The sequence below is a fragment of the Leguminivora glycinivorella genome, chromosome 10 (assembly GCF_023078275.1).
Source record: "Leguminivora glycinivorella isolate SPB_JAAS2020 chromosome 10, LegGlyc_1.1, whole genome shotgun sequence".
Taxonomy (NCBI): Eukaryota; Metazoa; Arthropoda; class Insecta; order Lepidoptera; family Tortricidae; genus Leguminivora; species Leguminivora glycinivorella.
The window spans coordinates 12423488-12445525 of NC_062980.1; the positions used below are offsets into that span (position 1 = coordinate 12423488).

General features: G+C 37.3%; 1 protein-coding gene across 8 annotated transcripts in view; it reads right to left on the reverse strand.

Annotated features, from left to right (window-relative positions):
* LOC125230030 (fibrosin-1-like protein) overlaps positions 1–22038 on the reverse strand; it is a 137184-nt gene that overhangs the window by 93454 nt on the left and 21692 nt on the right. For all 8 annotated transcript variants that reach the window (XM_048134961.1, XM_048134960.1, XM_048134957.1 and 5 more), the window contains exon 2: positions 13841–13963. In XM_048134961.1, the coding sequence (XP_047990918.1) occupies positions 13841–13963 (123 nt within the window). The remainder of the gene's footprint in view (positions 1–13840; positions 13964–22038) is intronic.

A 22038-nucleotide genomic window follows, 5' to 3' on the forward strand; every position in this document is an offset into this window, starting at 1 on the left:
AAGTTTTTAAAATTTTCAAGTTGTATTTTTTTATGGCGAAGCTACTACGAGTGCCCGCAAATGACCTCAGTATCTTGATTGAGCAACGTCTTCTGAAGGTATTCACAAAGTGGCATCGTAAGGATCCGATCCCAAGTATTTTTTTCGGCCTTCGACATAGGACCATAAGTTGAGTTTTTAAAAATTTCAAGTTTTATTATTTTATGGTGAATCTTCTGCGAGTGCCCGCAAATGACCTATTTATCTTGATTTAGCAACGTCTTTTGAAGGTATTCACAAAGTGGGATCGTAAGGATCCGATCCCAAGTATTTTTTTCGGCCTTAGACATAGGACCATAAGTTAAGTTTTTAAAATTTTCAAGTTGTATTTTTTTATGGCGAAGCTACTACGAGTGCCCGCAAATGACCTCAGTATCTTGATTGAGCAACGTCTTCTGAAGGTATTCACAAAGTGGCATCGTAAGGATCCGATCCCAAGTATTTTTTTCGGCCTTCGACATAGGACCATAAATTGAGCTTTTCAAAATTTCAAGTTTTATTATTTTATGGTGAATCTTCTGCGAGTGCCCGCAAATGACCTATGTATCTTGATTTAGCAACGTCTTTCGAAGGTATTCACAAAGTGGCATCGTAAGGATCCGATCCCAAGTATTTTTTTCGGCCTTCGACATAGGACCATAAGTTGAGTTTTTAAAAATTTCAAGTTTTATTATTTTATGGTGAATCTTCTGCGAGTGCCCGCAAATGACCTATGTATCTTGATTCAGCAACGTCTTTTGAAGGTATTCACAAAGTGGGATCGTAAGGATCCGATCCCAAGTATTTTTTTCGGCCTTCGACATAGGACCATAAGTTGAGTTTTTAAAATTTTCAAGTTGTATTTTTTTATGGCGAACCTACTACGAGTGCCCACAAATGACCTGAGTATCTTGATTGTGCAACGTCTTCTGAAGGTATTCACAAAGTGGCATCGTAAGGATCCGATCCCAAGTATTTTTTTCGGCCTTCGACATAGGACCATAAATTGAGCTTTTCAAAATTTCAAGTTTTATTATTTTATGGTGAATCTTCTGCGAGTGCCCGCAAATGACCTATGTATCTTGATTCAGCAACGTCTTTTGAAGGTATTCACAAAGTGGCATCGTAAGGATCCGATCCCAAGTATTTTTTTCGGCCTTCGACATAGGACCATAAGTTGAGTTTTTAAAAATTTCAAGTTTTATTATTTTATGGTGAATCTTCTGCGAGTGCCCGCAAATAACCTATGTATCTTGATTCAGCAACGTCTTTTGAAGGTATTCACAAAGTGGGATCGTAAGGATCCGATCCCAAGTATTTTTTTCGGCCTTCGACATAGGACCATAAGTTGAGTTTTTAAAAATTTCATGTTTTATTATTTTATGGTGAATCTTCTGCGAGTGCCCGCAAATGACCTATGTATCTTGATTCAGCAACGTCTTCTGAAGGTATTCACAAAGTGGCATCGTAAGGATCCGATCCCAAGTATTTTTTTCGGCCTTCGACATAGGACCATAAGTTGAGTTTTTAAAATTTTCAAGTTGTATTTTTTTATGGCGAAGCTACTACGAGTGCCCGCAAATGACCTGAGTATCTTGATTGAGCAACGTCTTCTGAAGGTATTCACAAAGTGGCATCGTAAGGATCCGATCCCAAGTATTTTTTTCGGCCTTCGACATAGGACCATAAGTTGAGTTTTTAAAAATTTCAAGTTTTATTATTTTATGGTGAATCTTCTGCGAGTGCCCGCAAATGACCTATGTATCTTGATTCAGCAACGTCTTTTGAAGGTATTCACAAAGTGGGATCGTAAGGATCCGATCCCAAGTATTTTTTTCGGCCTTCGACATAGGACCATAAGTTGAGTTTTTAAAATTTTCAAGTTGTATTTTTTTATGGCGAAGCTACTACGAGTGCCCGCAAATGACCTGAGTATCTTGATTGAGCAACGTCTTCTGAAGGTATTCACAAAGTGGCATCGTAAGGATCCGATCCCAAGTATTTTTTTCGGCCTTCGACATAGGACCATAAGTTGAGTTTTTAAAAATTTCAAGTTTTATTATTTTATGGTGAATCTTCTGCGAGTGCCTGCAAATGACCTGTGTATCTTGATTCAGCAACGTCTTCTGAAGGTATTCACAAAGTGGAATCGTAAGGATCCGATCCCAAGTATTTTTTTCGGCCTTCGACATAGGACCATAAGTTGAGTTTTTAAAAATTTCAAGTTTTATTATTTTATGGTGAATCTTCTGCGAGTGCCCGCAAATGACCTATGTATCTTGATTCAGCAACGTCTTTTGAAGGTATTCACAAAGTGGGATCGTAAGGATCCGATCCCAAGTATTTTTTTCGGCCCTCGACATAGGACCATAAGTTGAGTTTTTAAAATTTTCAAGTTGTATTTTTTTATGGCGAAGCTACTACGAGTGCCCGCAAATGACCTGAGTATCTTGATTGAGCAACGTCTTCTGAAGGCATTCACAAAGTGGCATCGTAAGGATCCGATCCCAAGTATTTTTTTCGGCCTTCGACATAGGACCATAAGTTGAGTTTTTAAAAATTTCAAGTTTTATTATTTTATGGTGAATCTTCTGCGAGTGCCCGCAAATGACCTATGTATCTTGATTCAGCAACGTCTTTTGAAGGTATTCACAAAGTGGGATCGTAAGGATCCGATCCCAAGTATTTTTTTCGGCCTTCGACATAGGACCATAAGTTGAGTTTTTAAAATTTTCAAGTTGTATTTTTTTATGGCGAAGCTACTACGAGTGCCCGCAAATGACCTGAGTATCTTGATTGAGCAACGTCTTCTGAAGGTATTCACAAAGTGGCATCGTAAGGATCCGATCCCAAGTATTTTTTTCGGCCTTCGACATAGGACCATAAGTTGAGTTTTTTAAATTTTCAAGTTGTGTTTTTTTATGGCGAAGTTACTACGAGTGCCCGCAAATGACCTATGTATCTTGATTCAGCAACGTCTTTTGAAGGTATTCACAAAGTGGGATCGTAAGGATCCGATCCCAAGTATTTTTTTCGGCCTTCGACATAGGACCATAAGTTGAGTTTTTAAAATTTTCAAGTTGTATTTTTTTATGGCGAAGCTACTACGAGTGCCCGCAAATGACCTGAGTATCTTGATTGAGCAACGTCCTCTGAAGGTATTCACAAAGTGGGATCGTAAGGATCCGATCCCAAGTATTTTTTTCGGCCTTCGACATAGGACCATAAGTTGAGTTTTTCAATTTTTTAAGTTTTATTTTTTTATGGCGAATCTTCAGCGAGTGCCCGCAAATGACCTGAATATCTTGATTGAGCAACGTCTTCTGAAGGTATTCACAAAGTGGCATCGTAAGGATCCGATCCCAAGTATTTTTTTCGGCCTTCGACATAGGACCATAAGTTGAGTTTTTCAATTTTTTAAGTTTTATTTTTTTATGGCGAATCTTCAGCGAGTGCCCGCAAACGACATGTGTATTATGATTGAGCAACGTCTTCTGAAGGTATTCACAAAGTGGGATCGTAAGGATCCGATCCCAAGTATTTTTTTCGGCCTTCGACATAGGACCATAAGTTGAGTTCTTAAATTTTTTAAGTTTTATTTTTTTATGGTGAATCTTCTACGAGTGCCCGCCAATGACCTATGTATTATGATTAAGCAATGTCTTTTGAACGTATTCACAAAGTGGCATCGTAAGGATCCGATCCCAAGTATTTTTTTCGGCCTTCGACATAGGACCATAACTTGAGTTTTCAAAATTTTCAAGTTTTATGCTTTTATGGCGAATCTTCTACGAGTGCCCGCAAGTGACCTGTGTATCTTGATTGAGCAACGTCTTTTGAACGTATTCACACAGTGGCATCGTAAGAATCCGATCCCAAGTATTTTTTTCGACCTTCGATATAGGACCATAAGTTGAGTTTTTAAAATTTTTAAGTTTTATTTTTTTATGGCGAATCTTCTATGAGTGAAAAATTTATGTTTTTATTGGATCGTAATGATTTCACATACTAATCGAACAAGTTCACGTTCACGAACTAACGATGAACTAACAAATCCATATCGATTTTGCACGATAGAAGCCATAAAAACAGTTTACTGCTGCAACCTATGTTTTGGGTTCCCCCATTTAAATGAATAATGCGTAGTGGTGTTGCACTTAGGATCCTAACGATTTTATATACTGAACTAACGTCAACTAACGATCATCTTTCGATTCTAATTGACAGAAATAGTAAAATCGAGTTTGGGGCGGTGTAGCCTGAAGTTGGCCGCCCCACTTCATTTAAAAAAAAAATACTTCTAATCGGATCCTAACGATTTTATATACTGAACTAACGTCAACTAACGATCATCTTTCGATTCTAATTGACAGAAATAGTAAAATCGAGTTTGGGGCGGTGTAGCCTGAAGTTGGCCGCCCCACTTCATTTAAAAAAAAAAAAACTTCTAATCGGATCCTAACGATTTTATATACTGAACTAACGTCTACTAACGATTATCTTTCGAATTCAATTGACAGAAATCGTAAAATCGAGTTTGGGGCGGTAGCGTGAAGTTGGCCGCCCCACTTCATTTAAAAAAAAAAAAATACTTCTAATCGGATCCTAACGATTTTATATACTGAACTAACGTCTACTAACGATTATCTTTCGAATTCAATTGACAGAAATCGTAAAATCGAATTTGGGGCGGTAGCGTGAAGTTGGCCGCCCCACTTCATTAAAAAAAAAAAATACTTCTAATCGGATCCTAACGATTTTATATACTGAACTAACGTCTATTAACGATTATCTTTCGATTCCAATTGACAAAAACCGTAAAATCAGTTTTGGGGCGGTAGCGTGAAGTTGGCCCCCTCCATTTTGTTTTTTAAAAAAAGTGATGTTGTTATCGGATCCTAACGATTTCACATACTGAACTAACGTGAACTAACGATGAACTAACGATATAGATATGTAATTTGCGGGCACTCGATATGGGGCGGTCAACTTCACGGAGGTTAAACCAACAATTCCTCTCGCCCGCAAGGTATAGTATGAATTTTTTTAAACGAACGTTTCTAAACAAAGGTATTGTTCCTTTTGTGTTGAGCGGGAGCTTCTGTATTTGCACGCGCTAAGACAACAAGAAGCAACTGTATCCTGATAATTTTAATGTTCAAATCTGTACAGCAGCAAATTTGAGATAGATTATTTTGGAAATGTGAAGCGATAGACCACACCGCTATAGGTGCGAAAATACAGCGTTTCTAATACTTTGATACTTGGTGGTGGTGCTGTAAGTAATGAAACACGTATATTATCACTGTTATTTTTTATTAATGATTTTGTTAACAATCAACAATTGTATATAGCAATATATAAATAGTAATTACATAAATATTAGGTACAAGTCTTGATAAATAAAATAACATAAATAACTAAACAAACCGTAAACCGTATTTATAACAAAACATAACAATGGCGGTCAGATTGAAAAACCTTATCAGTGTTTATTGTCACTTTGCGATGACACCTTAAGGTGCCAGGTGCTTATCAACCTTTTAATCTGGCAGTTTCGCTGTTTAAACGTGTTATTTTTATTATACAGACTGACATATTACCGATGATTATTATAACTATATGTACTATACTTACACCTTCAAGTATCAAAGTATTAGAAGCGCTGTATTTTCGCACCTATAGCGGTGTGGTCTATCGCTTCACATTTCCAAAATAATCTATCTCAAATTTGCTGCTGTACAGATTTGAACCTTACAATTATCAGGATACAGTTGCTTCTTGTTGTCTTAGCGCGTGCAAATACAGAAGCTCCCGCTCAACACAAAAGGAACAATACCTTTGTTTAGAAACGTTCGTTTCAAAAAATTCATACTATACCTATCCTCCAACTCCGAAATATTATGTACCTACATAGTTGCTAACTACAACAGAGATCGCGCATTTGCTTACCTCCCCTCAACGTAAACAAAGGTCCGAATTGTGTGACATGCCCGACCACGCTTGAATGTGAACCCTGTTCACTGACCGCGAATAGACAAATATTATTTTGCATACCGCGTTCATTAATTATTAACATGATTGGGATTGGGCATTGTTACATTGATCCGTATAAATACGTTGCGGTTCCAATATTCATTATGGTAGTCTATTAACCAATAAATCGGCGATGAGATAGGGCTAGCTTTGGGTTTATTCAAATTAATGTTTATTTATATTACTTGATTTAAATTTAAAATGTTTTATGTAAATTAAGTAAATTTTGTAATTAATTTGTATTTGCATAAACTTTGTGTTGTTACAAATATTACTAAAAATATTTTGCAGAAAACGGTATCATCTATCAAAAAGAGTGCTTACAAAAGCGATTACTTCCGTTTATTAAGAAACACCACTCCTGGCCTTTATTTTGGCCAGACCTTGCCAGGTGTTACAACGCGAAACCTGTCATGGAGTGGTACAAAGCAAATGGTGTAGCCGTGGTACCGAAATATAGCTAAATAGCTATCCACTAAATTGCCTAGAACTCCGGCCTATCGAGGAATATTGGAGTATAATGAAAGGATATCTTAAAAAGAGAGGCGGGGAGGATAATTCCGCGGACGAGCGGCGAAAACTATGGACCTGGCGACAAAGAGGTATCCTCTGACGTGATGGTGCAGGCTCTGATGAGTCGTGTTCAAAGAAAAGTACGATCCATGGCTTATTCGTCGAGAAACCTTGACTTAATTATGGTTTGCATTTAAAATACATTAAATTTTCTCCTATTTAAATCAAACGTCTTTTATTTATTTATTATATTTTTTTTATAATAAACATTTAAGTGTGCCCCATTTTTGGCGTGTTCAACCTTTATTATACTAGTCGTATATCAATAGATAGTTATACCATATAACGGTTATTATAAATAAGTGTTATACGAAATAATGATTATACAAAATAAAAGTAGATATTTAGTGGTTATACCAAATGTTAATTATGTCAAATGAGTGATTATATCCTTTAAATATATACCAAATGTTGTTATATAAAATGTTATTATATCAAAAAAAGTTATACCAATCATTACACACCCGATATATAATGTCTAAAAAGTACCCACGCCACGTCAATAAAATCACATTCTGTCGCTTTGTCGGGTTGCTAACGTTTCTGTTTCTGTATACATTTCAGATCAGCCCTAAACAAGCAGAGTACATTTAGCAATAAATCGGTAAAGAGATAGTGTTGCAGCGGGTGTTGTTTATCAGGCTGATGGGTTAGAGTACAGAGGAGGCGGGGTCGCAGATCAGGTCGTGTCATTCGCGATGTGCCGAGTGCGGGTCAGTAGTGTTCTCGAATAACCCGTGTACCGCGACCTAAAGGCGCTAGCGCGTGTGTACAGATCAACAGCAGGGTTAGCCCATGATTGGCGCGAGAGTATGTCGCCGCGAGATAGACCACACGTCTTCTTCTAATTGTATTAATGACATAAGGACGGGTAGTCTATCTCGCGGCGACATACTCTCGCGCCAATCATGGGCCAACCCTGCAGAACAAATAGATCTAGTGGCGAGTGGCTTAACAAAAAAAATGTATGTGCTCCACTGAGTCGCTGACTGATGTGGACGAAGGTTTTAACCTATAATGGCATCCGCGTGCGTGCGTCCGCGTCAGCTTGATTTGTGTTAGCAGTAGAAGAAACTATTTAAGTGGATCATCTGAGACTTTGATTCGCCCATACTCGGGAAGCGATTAGAATGAGGAGGCAGGTAATGCGTGGTGCGACGGGGTGCGGTGGCGTGCTGCATAATTTATTTATGTCTCGGCACGTTACTCCCTTGTTGGGAGTTGTCGGCTATGTTGGAGCCTTATTCTAATTACTATGCGCTGAATTAGTTTAGTTAACAAGCGCGATGTAATACAGAACTACGAGCGACTACATGCATCAAACATCTTTTGTGTTTTATGAGACAGAATTAAAAATACGGAAAATACACTCAAATCGTTGATGTTTCTTGGCAAATATATTTTCACATATTTCCAAAGCAAGAAATAATGATTTAATGATATTATAAATAAAAAATATTACAGGACATTCTTACTCAGATGGACTGAGTCCCACGGTAAGCTCAAGAAGGCTTGTTTTGTGGGTACCTACTCAGACAACTACATACGTACATAATATATAAATACCTAAGTATATACATAGAAAACATCCATGACTCGGGAACAAATATCTGTGCTTATCACACAAATAAATGCCCTTACCGGGATTCGAACCCGGTACCGCGGCTTAGCAGGCAGGGTCACTACGCGCTAGGCCAGACCGGTCGTCAATATTATGCTTTATAGTACAGATGTTGATATAGGTAGTTTGCACTACACAAAGAAAAAAAATATACAGATAGAATGGACGTCCATTACCCCCATAATTACAAATAATTTTCCAACTTCTCAAATATAATATATATTCCAAGCCATAGTCGAACTCAGTCAGTAGTCATATTAAGTCAAGCTTGCCGTAACATAAAACAACGATTTTCAACGAGCTCAGTTGAATTCGTAGAAACAGAAAAGTACACAAATACATTTAAAAATCTCTCCCAAAAATGTTCGCAATATTCCACTGTGAACAGATGTGAGTACAAAGCTAGATTTCAGAGTATACGTGAGTATGCTCGGGTAAGCCGAGCGAGCCATCACAGAGGATCAATCAGATCCGGCGTCGACATCAAGCGTTAGCTCGCAGAGGCAGCTTCCACGTACACTGCTCATTCCCAGAACCACATATCTAAATTATGTTGCATTGCGATGTGAACTTTATTGTAGACACTTCATGGCTGGTTTGGAAATTGCTAAATTAGGTGGGATATGATTTAAATGAATTAAGCTGGCAAATGGAATTTCGCGACAGACCGCTCACAGTTTAATATACTGCGGCAAACCGAACGAATAGTTATTGTGATTGAATTAACATATTCACTGCGTTGCGAGCAATCGATAATTTCGGTTGCGTTTACTGCACGGATTTGAGTAATCAAAAATGTGTAAGTACATGTATTAGTTAGGTGGCCACTGATTTCTATTCACAATTAACTTGCAGTTGCATACATTGTAACTTCTGGAAAGTTGAACTAATTTCAATAGACCGCATTATCTTCTACCTTAAGCAAATTGAACTACATAATATGTGGACGTAGCGTAGTTGGGTTTATTACTCTCACCGTCACTATAAAGTTCAAATCTTTAAATACATTTTTAAAAGACAGTTTCCTCGTAAAATTTTATGAAAAGTCTTAAATTAATTGCATCATAAAGTAATATTCATAAGCAAAGCTTATAGCGTCTTACATAAGAGCAATAAGGTCTTATAGTAAGTACATATAAAAATCTTATCGTAATTTTAAACAGTTTTCAACGTCCTCGCCTCACAAAGCCATCCCATCAGTGTTGCTGCAAAAATACATTACGTCGTAAAACGGGAAAAGAAATCCCGTGGACTAGCTGTTTATATAGTGACGATGTGATACTTAGCTATCTCGAGTTAACAGGCTTCGTAGATTTATTTCCAAGCTACGACATTATCTTGTTTATATTAGTTGGAGAAACTTGTTTTATTTCACGTATATTGTGGTGAATTAGACTGATATTTGTCGATGACGGCGAGTCATCAGGTCATCACTCTTCAATTATCGTCTAATAAATTAATTACTACAAATAAGCTTTCTTCATACAAGTGTAGGTCAGTGAGTTGTTTTTAAAGTCAAAACACAGTTAACTAAGGTTTTATTTATTTACTAGCTTTTTACCGCGGCTTTGCTCGCGTTAGAAAGAGACAAAAAGTAGCCTATGTCACTCTCCATCCCTTCAACTATCTCCACCTAAAAAATCACGTCGATTCGTCGCTCCGTTTTGCCGTAAAAGACGGACAAACAAATAGATACACACACTTTCCTATTTATAATATTAGTATGGATAAACAGTACCTTTCAGTTCTTGTCTAAAGTTGCCCTGACACACTAATTTCGCTCTATTAAGTTAGCTTAATATATAGTACAGTTTGCAACTGTCTTAGCACAGTTAAACAGGAGGCAATTAGTCTGCTTGGCTAACTGCAGCGCACAAAGAGGAACAATACAATTGAACCCAATTCTTTACAATTGGAAAAACATTTCCGAATAATTTAAGTAGAACGAATATATGTATCGTTATATCCAATAATTCATAAAATCAGTTTCGTGACGCACTGTATACCTATATAAATTCGTTTCTGCTTTGTGATTGAAATTTATGTAAAGTAGCACGCTTTAATATGCCCTCCGTTATGCATAAGGTCGGCAAAAGAAAGTAGCGATGAGCAAAAGAGAGGGTCTTTTCTTTACATCAAAAGGCAAAATATTCGGCCTATAAATTTTGAATCTCAAGGAAAGTACAAGTATTAAGTGACGTCTGTCTGTCATACCGGGTGCAGCAAAACATTTGTAGAGGTCGGGCGAGCCGTGGCGAGACGCCAGACCTCTCCGCGACAACACAAGAAGGTCGTGCAGCTGTTGGGAAAAATCAATAACTTCTGTTTACTACAGCCAATTCAAAATGTCATGCCGTGTAATAAACTTTGTGAGCTTTAGGAGTTTCATAATAGCACGTTGAACATGTTAGTAAATTATGTAGCGTGCCGTCAGACTGCGCTTTCCGTCACTAACTAACGAAATTAATTTAGTTAGCAATTGGTCTAGTACGTGTTTAAAATGAATCTTTACTTGCTCGTCGTCGGAGCCGAGGGCGTAACTTAATGATCGCGTAGAGCGCACCGGGAGGCTATCTATTCGACGGCAAATTGAATCTGCGAAGAGCTATTAGCCGACACCGCCGCGGCGCTCCGAGCGTGCCAAACCATTCCCTGCCTGACTCGCTCACTCCACCGTTGGCTGTTAAGGCGCGATATGCTTCGTAAACTGCAAGCATGCGGTCGGCAAATAAAACTAAACGACGTCGCCCCACAACACGTTTATGTCGTCAGCTTTTAGTTCAGCTTAAATGCTTTTTTATTTAGTCCTTTAAACTTTAATGTAACCATGGTTAATAATGATTTTATACAAGTTACACACGGTACCTATGCAAAAATACTTTTATAGGTACAATGCAGTAAAATAAAGAGGTACATAAATAGTACGGTTGTTTGTTCAGACTTAATAAAACGCGTGGAGCATTGTGGCTTTTTATTGAAGTCGAGGAAAACGTATTCTTTCGGCGGCGGAGCAAGATTTTCCACTTTATTGGAGCAACAGCGCGGCAGGAGGCAAATTGGATGGGATTGCGACATATCTGCCCGAGGACTGCCGAAATGCGCGAGGGAGCTGAGGGTAAACAGTCTTTACTTATCCCAAGCACTTTTAAAGGACAGGTTATATACAACCTATTTAGAAAACGTAATTAGGGACAATATTACAATTCTGTAATTACATACACTTAATAAATATGTATGTTGTTTTGTTTTTACTTAAAATGAAAAACATGATGTAAACTGTCAAGCATTAGCTGTCTTAATCATGGATCTATTAACAAGTTCCTTTATGCAACTCTAATTGTTTTAATCGTTTCCCCGGCATGGTATTACTCGGTATTTATAGCATAAAAAACCTAGGATTATCATTATGCGAAATTAAACGTCTGTATAAAGAGCAGGGCTCGTCATGAATTAAAAATTACCAACGTCAACGCCTGCAGTCGCTCACCATGACGTGTTAACTGAATCCAGACAGAGTCATTAATAATTCGCGACCTAATAGTCTGCGGTTCACATTCGCACTATCCTTCAATCCGCCAAATTGATTTCGCTCGTAGTTTTTAATCCGTTCACGGTAAGTTAACCGATTTAATATATATCTCAATTAGTCGCATCGTTGAGCAACCGGCAGCATGACCACAAACTTGTTAATCTATTAGTTGCAAGTTAGTTCATTTGAACATATTGTTTCCAATTTAGATCGGTTGTTAGAGGCGCCGATATATTAAATTGATATTGGATTTTCTATTTAAACGAACTTGATAAATGTGCCAATGCACAGTATATTGAACGATTATTACCTACGCAAACTATTGGATTTCCTTTTATCTATCGGATAGTGCTGTTAGATAATCGATCAGTTGCACTACCGAGCTGACAAAATAGACAAGATAGATAAAGGTAGAGTATTTCATGGCCCTGCCTTTCCACGGCGAACCGAGCCAGGCTCCTGCATTTTAATATCGAGTCACTGCACGCTCCGACTATCGTCCCGCCCATCCAGCTCTCATCCTCTGCGAAAATCAAGTGCATTGTGATTTACTTCCGCATCGCTAAGTACTTTCGCCACAAGGCGCTGCAGAATAGTGAAGCGTCTTTCTGACACTAACTAAGTTTATTATTGTTGCAATAAGAACTTGGTAGACTTTTATGATTTATGTTTAACGGTAGGTATCAAAACATCAGAACAATGGGCACTAAAAAAATAACTGTGTTGTAATAACAAAATAAACGTTTGACTTTGATAGACTCATGAGATTATGAAGTAATTGATAGAAAACAGTCCACTTCAATTGAAGCGTAAACAAAACAAAGCAAACTTGATTTCTTCTGTCTGTTACCTACATGTATTTGGCACGGTCAACTGAGCGCCTATGCAAAGTTAATTTGTCGTTCAAATAAAGGGTGGTTTATTCTCGTCTTAATTCAATATTGCGGTTAATGGTTTGGTAAACTGTTGAGGATAAGTAAACAGTGTGCCATTTCACGCGTGTTGGTTTAGCAGCGTGCTCCGAGATGAGCCGCGTCGCGTTGACAAGTCGAGTGGCAGTTTGCATACATTTTATGCGTTTGGCGAGAAAGCATAGCCCGGAAGAGGCGCGGCGATGAGTACCGATTTAGACTCGCTGCATTTAGACGTGTGAGATCACCCAGCTCATTTAGGTACGGACGAAAAGCACGCAGCAACAGTTTTGTTTATATTCACCGTTCAGCCTAGCAGCGCAAACGAAAACTTTGTACGACGTGACAACTAGCATTTAACTTAATTAATGAAAAGCAAATTTACACATGCCAGTAAGCCGATCTCGCCTGTCAGTTGCCCTAATATGACGCCATCTATCATTAGTACATTACACGCCGTTATAAATATGCATGTTTCTCTCACGGAGACTTGTGACTTCATACATAGTCAATGGCGTGGCTTACGTGTTACTGTATGAGGGATGTCAAATGAGTCTTCAATTCTGCTTAGATGTTTTTAATATTAAATGTATTATAAGCACTGTAATAAAAAATGCGGAGGACGAGCCAACCGTGAAAAGGTGAAACTGGCTGCGCGCGGTTGATGACACCAGAGCTTGCCTTGCAGGGTTTAACAGAAGCGACTAGCGTGAGCATAAGACTCCTACCTAATATGCTTCAATTCAATGGACATTAAAGAACGACATCAAACACTTCGCCATGTTTAAAGGCCATCTACATGTAACGATTTTTCATGCAGTTTGTATCAAGAAATCGAATAACATTAAGTATGGTAGGCAAAATCGCCAGGCAATTATCATACAGCATATTTTACATTCATGCAAGTAGGTAATAAAACCGGCATACGTTACGATACTCGCGAAAGAGTATTTTACGATTCTCGCAAATAATTTTGTTTACTCGACGATACGCAATCATCAAAGGCGAGGCGATTGTAGGCCCACAGATTGCGATTTCGTATGCATTTTAAACGATGACTGAAGTGCGAGGCTCGTGCTATGTAATTGCCCTTTATACATACATGTGCATACATACATACACATACATGCGGATATGTAGTGAGTGACTTACGTGGGAATTTACGTTGTTGGGCGGGTGATTCCGAGTAGCGTCGCCGGGGAGCGCAGCCAGGGGCAAGCGCGGTTTGGTCGACAGAGAGTTGGTACGGGGTGAGGAAGCACATTTTACAGCGGCCTGTAAGGAAAATATAATGTTAGCACACAAATATGAACAACTATGGTAGCAGAACTAGATCCTAAAACCAAGCTAAATAAAATAGAAAACTTATTGACATATCAGTTGCCGATACGTAACTATAACGTCAAAATGGTGACTCTACAAAGAGAAAATTATGATAAATGCACTTTAACTGTAGTGCATTTCTATTTATGGAAGAGTAGGTGCTTATGATCAAGTAGTTCATGATTATTTATTACTATACAGTCTAGGTAATATACGAGTATCAACTTTCTAGTCTTACTCATATTATGGAGGGACCTGTAAAGTGCAGCATGGGCTTGGTAGATTTTGGTACCCTTAAATGACATTAAAGTGCCGAAAAGGACTATAATGTATGTTTCTGTTTAACAATAAGTAAAATTATTTCGACATAATAAACACAAAAGCTTGACGAATAATTTAATCGTCCTTAAAAAAATAGAATGTAGTCAGTAGAACTTAGTCGTAATCCATCACCCACTTTTTATTGCTGTGCAAATCGTAAAAGTACACTAACAAGCCTTTACAAGTAACGTATGCGGAATGAAATCTGGACAAAATTCAATGTCTTATAAAATTAATATAACATAGTTTATTTTTGATATCTTTCGTGATATTAATTATGTATTGAATATCGATAAATAAAAGAGTTAGTTTTCGCCAATGTGAAGCTTCTAACAGAATTTGTGATACTTTATGTCCATCGGTGTCGACAAAACCAATGTTAGCATTTTTTAAGGTCCAAATTTATCTTCCATGTGATAACTTTTTAAAGAAGCTTCGTATGCTCGACATTTTTCACATTATTGTCCGTAGGATCATTAGTGTTCTCAAAATAATAGTTTTATAGTCATGAAATTCCATTTACTCGACATATTATTAGTCATTCATAAACCCAGAAATGCAAAAACAGCTGTTTTTTACATTTTTTGACTTAACGGCGTAGCAGCATTTTCAAAGTTTTTTATTTTATTTTTGAAGACTATAGGTCTAACTTTTTTTGAATGTGTATCGATACTCATGTCTTCAAGATAATTTTTATCACTTTCGCTGCCCCATTCGAATGCTGTCTCGAGCTCTCTGTAAGATTTTGTGCCTTAGGGGGCCGACATTTCTTTTAATCAAATCTCTCCCAGAAAACTTGCCAATGCTGTAATGTTTTCTTGAACCACGCTTTGGCGGTAGTTTTTGTAAAGAAAAAGGACGCAAAAATATTATAAATTGACTGTTAGCTTCTAACCCTTCCTACAAAACTTTCCTCGGGCTTTTGCATTCGGTCACAGAAAATTGGTATGTAGAAATTACAAACAGTTTCGCTAGGTCGTCCTTCTCGATTGACCATCATTTCGAGAAAAGGAATCCAATACTCATGAAACTTACCAGTTTAAATGACAGATATGTAAACTTTAATCTGGCATTTATACATTATTTTAGTTTATTTATTTACTTACTCTGTACGATATCAAAACTTTGTCCAGATTTCATTCCGCATACGTTAGTAGCGTTATAAAAAAAAACAATGTACGTCTTGAATGCGACTTATCAAAAGTACATGAACAAGCAAACAATCTTTGTGGGAGTGAAACAAACAGGAGGGTGCCTACTGACACGCTTTTGCATTAATGAACACAAAAAAATGTCCGGCATACAGATCCACGGGGCACCGGGCGCCGTGCGCAGGGCGGGGCCAACGAGTAGGGATATTACCATAACAATTAAACGATACATCCCTGCCATTGACACGACACTGAGCTCCACGGCAGTCCGGCAGATGTTACCGCTCGCGATGTTACGTGAGCAATAAAAACAGTAACTGATTCTGTCGGAGGAATTTTCGCAATAAACAGCACATCATTTTTAACACCGCCGTCTGGAGCATTTGCAAATTGTTTGGAACATTACCAGTCCATCGCTTTATCCCAAGCGAGATTTAAATCCATAGAGGCTTTTCAGAAGGTTTATTGAGCTTTTCAGTACAAAAAGGGTGTGTTATACAGTTTAGAATGAGCCGAAAGGACGAAGGACCCACATCAAAAAATGTGACAACTGGGAACAAAGTGAACGCGTAAACCTTAACCCTCTGGTTGAATGATGCGATGGTAATGTCACGAATTCGAATTACGAAGGGATTGGACCGTCTCGTGTAAAAGTGGCTCGTGTCGCGAGCGGCGCGACGCGTGCCGCCGCCGGCCGCGACCTAATGTGAATAAATAATAACAATCAACAACGTTTCACACAAAACTGGGGATATCACACGCACTTCATCATTTATTTATAGACAACACGTTCTACGCTCATAATTCCAACGGCCCGCGTGATTTATTGAGCATTAGATAATCGTGAGATAATATTACTGAGGTAGTCGGTACATTGTTTCTATATATCAATTCAATAAACTGCTTCAGATATTTATCGAATAAAAGACAAGCCGTCTTTTGCCAGGTTAAACAAAAAACAAGAAGAAAGCGAGTAACAAAATTACGGAAGTTACACCCAATAATCATTTTGCCTACACAATAAAAATTATGAAATGAAAACACAGGAGTTAATTTAACAGGGAATAAATCTCTTCAGGATTGCGATGAAAGCAAAATTCTCTCGAGGAATTTATGTGACTTCCTCAAAAGATTTTTATACAATTCATTTCAGTCTCATAAAAAAGTTATCACGGATTCGCAGAAATCGGGTGAGCTATTTTTCTGCCGGCGGCGACGTTCCCCGTGGGAAGAGCAGCTTAATTCCAGATGCCTCGAACCATAACATTATTCGTATTTGGGATCTATTATGTGTAAGTTATTATACTTATTATGTTGTATGTACAAAAAAAGATGTAAGCATGGTATTATTTAAGTGTTGTAATCAGTGTATAATTAACTTATTACGTTTTGTAGTTTAAATGTCACAGGTGTTTACAAGATGGTATCATAATGAACGGCGATGACCAGCCGGCGGGCTGCATTGTAATCACCTGCCTACGCGCAGGGGATATTTCAATCGCTATCGAACGCAGGGAGTCGAAAGCTCAACCGGTCCAGGATAAAAGCGCCCTTCGATTACTAATAATTGTTATAGTTCTGTAAGTCACAATTATACTAGTTTGACTGAGGGTTTGGGTTTTGTTATTCAAGCAATAGGTGTGCAGTACGTTACACCTACCGAGCGGTCATTTGCCGTAATTGCTTTCCAGCTAACATATTAATCACTAATACGACAGCACTGATACCACCAATTCAAAGAAGATAAATTCATAATGGCTCGTTGGAACGTTTATAATGTAAAGCTCTGACACAAATTTATTCTATTAGTAATATGTTTGTTTATGCGACAACTAATAACTCTAAACGGCGAATTAACGAATTTTAATGTAGAATTAATATGTAAACATTAGTGTATCTAATTTTACATTTTTAGTGTTAATGTAAAACTAAACTGCAAACGGTGTTATATATGATTCGCAAAGTTAATTCAATCGGCGGCGTAAAGAGGCTTAACATAAACAAACAATGAGGTGGAGTGGGTACATAAGTATTATTTTCTATGCATAAATCGAATCGAATGTTGCACGGCACTGCACGGTCATTAAACAAGAACATCCAAGCGAGGTGAGAACGATACGAAAAGCGTCACAGTTACGGTTGTGAGCTGCGACGAATTTTGGTGACAACTCTGGTGCGGTCAGGCGTTCTATAACATCGACCTATTTTTTCCCCTGTCCCGTTATGACGTGAGAAACAGATGTCACCGGCTGCTACACAGGTGTCAATAAGAATGCAATTACATTTTTTCTATTAAGTAATAAATTGGAATGTTTTATTAAAGAAGCTATAAAACTTCAACATTACCATATTTTGTTATTTATGGTTGGTGTGACTTGTGTCAATTAATATTTAAACTTATGTTTAGCTTAGCAAACAGTCATAATAAAATCTTGTTTGGCACCGCATTATTCAAACGTATGAATACAAAATTCTGCCAGCGACTTTTCGTATTAATAATTCGGGAATTACATTTTTATTCGGGGATTATATTTAGTGCTACGCTTGGAGGAACATATTTTAGTAAAAAGTATCCTTCAGTGTTTATACATAAAATTGTTTGAATCACTACTTTCACTTTCACTAAATGCAAGTGCAAAGCGAATCGGCTCAAAACTTGAACCAAGGGGAAATCCGTAATGTTAAATACATAATTGCTATTAAATTATAAATGATCGATCGACAAATTACGGCACAAAACATCATTCATACGAATAATACCTATATTATTTTGATTAAACGTAGCACGGCGCGCGGGCGCAGCCGTGGAGTTCAATTTGCCAAAGCTGTGTGATTAATGGCAGAATGGTGGATCATTAATTAAGACTTCAGACAAGCGTGGGTTACCGCCGCTTGGATAATGTAAATCGTACTAATCAGCGATTATGCTCAATTTTACTAGCCCCGCGACAATTTACACTAATCTGGCTCTATAATCTGTATTCGTATTAGATTAAAGGCAAGTCATAAATTGTGATTAATGAAGATTTTAAGTTTGACTAACTCTTTAAGTTTATCGCCGAGTATTTACTCGTATTAAAACAAAGAATACTAAAAAACAATACGAGTTGATAAAAATACTTTTTCCCTCAACATATAAGAATAATTAACTTCTTTATTTTTCTAATTAGTAGGTACATCTTGACTTCTGTGAACCATATTATTTATTTATACAGTCCCTATAATAAAACATTATTTAAAACAACTGAATTAATTTACGGCATAAGCGAATGACATAAATTGAGTTGAATGTCTCAGTGTTGATGACAACAGTTGCCAAAGGGTGACAGGCTGGCTTCGAAGTAATAAAGCGTTACGATAAGCTAAAGTAAATTTTATTTCTCTCATGGGTGAATTTCTCATCCGATTGGATAGCGTTGTCAGCACAAGATTAAAATGATACGTCAGCATTCAATTGGCGATAATTTATACAATTATTATAAATTGTATTACATAAAAAATGTACCTTGTCTAACTGCCACTCTTTTTGTTCAGTTGTCTTCTTTGTACAGAAAAAAATGCGATAAAAACCACAAGTCGAGCGCTATCGAGCAACGCAACAAAAAATGACAGAAAAAACGCGTACAAAAGCAAAACATTAAGTAAGTTTAAAGGGACAGCACAATAACTAGTCAGGTATAGTCACAAAAAATATGGTTAACGAAACAATAGATATCTTGTTTCGCTATTTACCGTAAGAACTACCAGTACGGTAACATAACAACACATTAATAGTGTTTATTCAAAACAAGTAGTACAATTAAGTGAAAATTCCCACGATAAATCAGAAAAGCGTTTTTAATAATTGAGGGAGGGAAAGTAGTAGCCCGTGGAAACAAATATGAGGGCCGTATCAAATGTTTGTAAACGGCTGTAGCGGGCGCGTCGCGTGCCGGCCCAACCCTCTCGCCTCCCCTCGCGAAGACACCGATATAACTTTACTTTCCCGTGGACGTGAACACTTAAATAAATTGTTATTCATCTACATTTTAATTTCATTTCGAAGTGGAACGTAGTAAACGCTAATTATTTCTTGAACGTTTAATATTTTCAAGCAGATTAGCAGTAACAAATTAAGGCATAATTGGGTTGGTAAATTAATTTATACTTACTAAGGATTTTATATAACTGTGTTTTAATCTTAAGTTATAAGTATTTGGCAAAATATAGGTCGGCATGTACATTATACCTCTACTATTCAGATGACTGCGAGAAAGACACCAATAGCGGCGCATCATAGGTAATTACATATTTCAGATCCAGAAATTTATTATATTTTTCCTTGTGGTTCTTATTCTACATTTCTTATTATGCAAGTCAAGGATACATTTGTACAAACATAAATAAATTTAATTAATTATCACAACTTCAATAGATGCCCATGACTCGTAGTACACTGACAAGTAGCGAAGCAAAACAAAACACCACAGATCTTAACTGACTAAGTAAACATTTAATTTACATGAACATTAATTTGATTATAATTAAAATTAGCAGACAGACGCGCCCTAATTCTGTGCGGCTCGTGGTGAAATTCAAATCACGCATTTGAATAATCGTGACTAATAAACGAGTAAGTAGTGGCAATAACTGGGAACCAAGAATTAACTGCTTTACTTGCAGCGGTCGTAAAATGAGGTCGCTATTTAAAATTCTCGCTCCCGGTCCCGGGGCGAGTTCCGTACTGGGTGACTAGCCAACGTCACTAATTCACTATCCTCCGTACACAGCTACGCTCTCTCTATTGCCCATTCGTATTGTTGGGACAGAGCCAGATAGATACGATAACCGTAAGCGATTGTGACGTAGGCTAGGTACACACTACACAGGAATGTCGAATGAATTAATGGGGGTTTTAACATCGTAATCTTTATTTGTGGACTATTAGAGGAAGTTTGATTTATGGTTTGCGTGATTCTTGTTTTGATGCTAATCAGCTGCTTATATTAATTAAATTACACCGCTTGCTAATTGATTTTTCAACACGTTTATACATTACAAATACAAACATTGCAACAAAAGGCATTAATGGTTTTTTTATAACTTAAAATCATATTGTCTTTGGTTACCGCGATAGTTACTCATGAAATAAAACTATGGAAACGGATTAAATCGCGTATAATGAATTTAAAATACATCCCGACGTTTCGAACGCTGTAAAGAGTTCGAAACGTCGGGATGTATTTTAAATTCATTATACGCGATTTAATCCGTTTCCATAGTTTTATTTCATGAACTTAAAATCACTTACTACATTTGACACAAGTCACTGTCTCTGTAAATTATATTAAAAGGTGAACCATGTTATGGGCTTATGGGTGTACAAACGTAATTAATTAAAAGGTTTTATCTGCATGTAGACGAAAAATTCCCTACGACTACTTACACAAACTAAAACTAAAAATATGAATGATAATTCTGTGACAGTTGAGGCCAAATAATCTAGTTTCTCTCTGAATAAAAAAACGTTGTCGTCTAATGTTGTTGATAAGTAACAACATGGTTACAGTTACAACTTTAGTATTAAAAATTGAAATAGAAGATATCATACACGAAAGAAAAAACGACAAGGCCCACTGGTGGCCGAGCCGGGAAACGAACCCGGGTCTTCAGCTTACGCGGCTAACGTCTTTACCATTAGACTACCCGCCCGGCTCGGCCACCAGTGGGCCTTGTCGTTTTTTCTTTCGTGTATGATATCTATTTCAATTTATAATTTATATATAGTAGCGTGACTACTTGAAAAAAGAACAAATCAAAAAATATTCTATAAAATAATTTGATTTGTTCCCTAATTGTAACTTTAGTATCGTTTTTTTATTTTTAAGATAGCTGAGACTTTAAGACTTCACCAACAGGGGGGCGATTTTTGAGTCTCACGGCGTTCGAATTCAGAAAATTGTCACTGAAAATAATAGGCAATTCACCGTTTTCAACCGGTATTTTAGTGACAGTGAGACTCAAAAATCGGCCCCCAGTATTTAAAATTTTATAAAATTAAATGCTTCAAGAGCAACAAGAAATATTTATTCATAACTCTTTTTAGGGTTCCGTAGTCAACTAGGAACCCTTATAGTTTCGCCATGTCTGTCTGTCCGTCCGTCCGTCCGTCCGTCCGTCCGCGGATAATCTCAGTAACCGTTAGCACTAGAAAGCTGAAATTTGGTACCAATATGTATATCAATCACGCCGACAAAGTGCAAAAATAAAAAATGGGAAAAAATGTTTTATTAGGGTACCCCCCATACATGTAAAGTGGGGGCTGATTTTTTTTTTCATTCGAACCCCAACGTGTGATATATTGTTGGATAGGTATTTAAAAATGAATAAGGGTTTACTAAGATCGTTTTTTGATAATATTAATATTTTCGGAAATAATCGCTCCTAAAGGAAAAAAAAGTGCGTCCCCCCCCCTCTAACTTTTGAACCATATGTTCAAAAAATATGAAAAAAATCACAAAAGTAGAACTTTATAAAGACTTTCTAGGAAAATTGTTTTGAACTTGATAGGTTCAG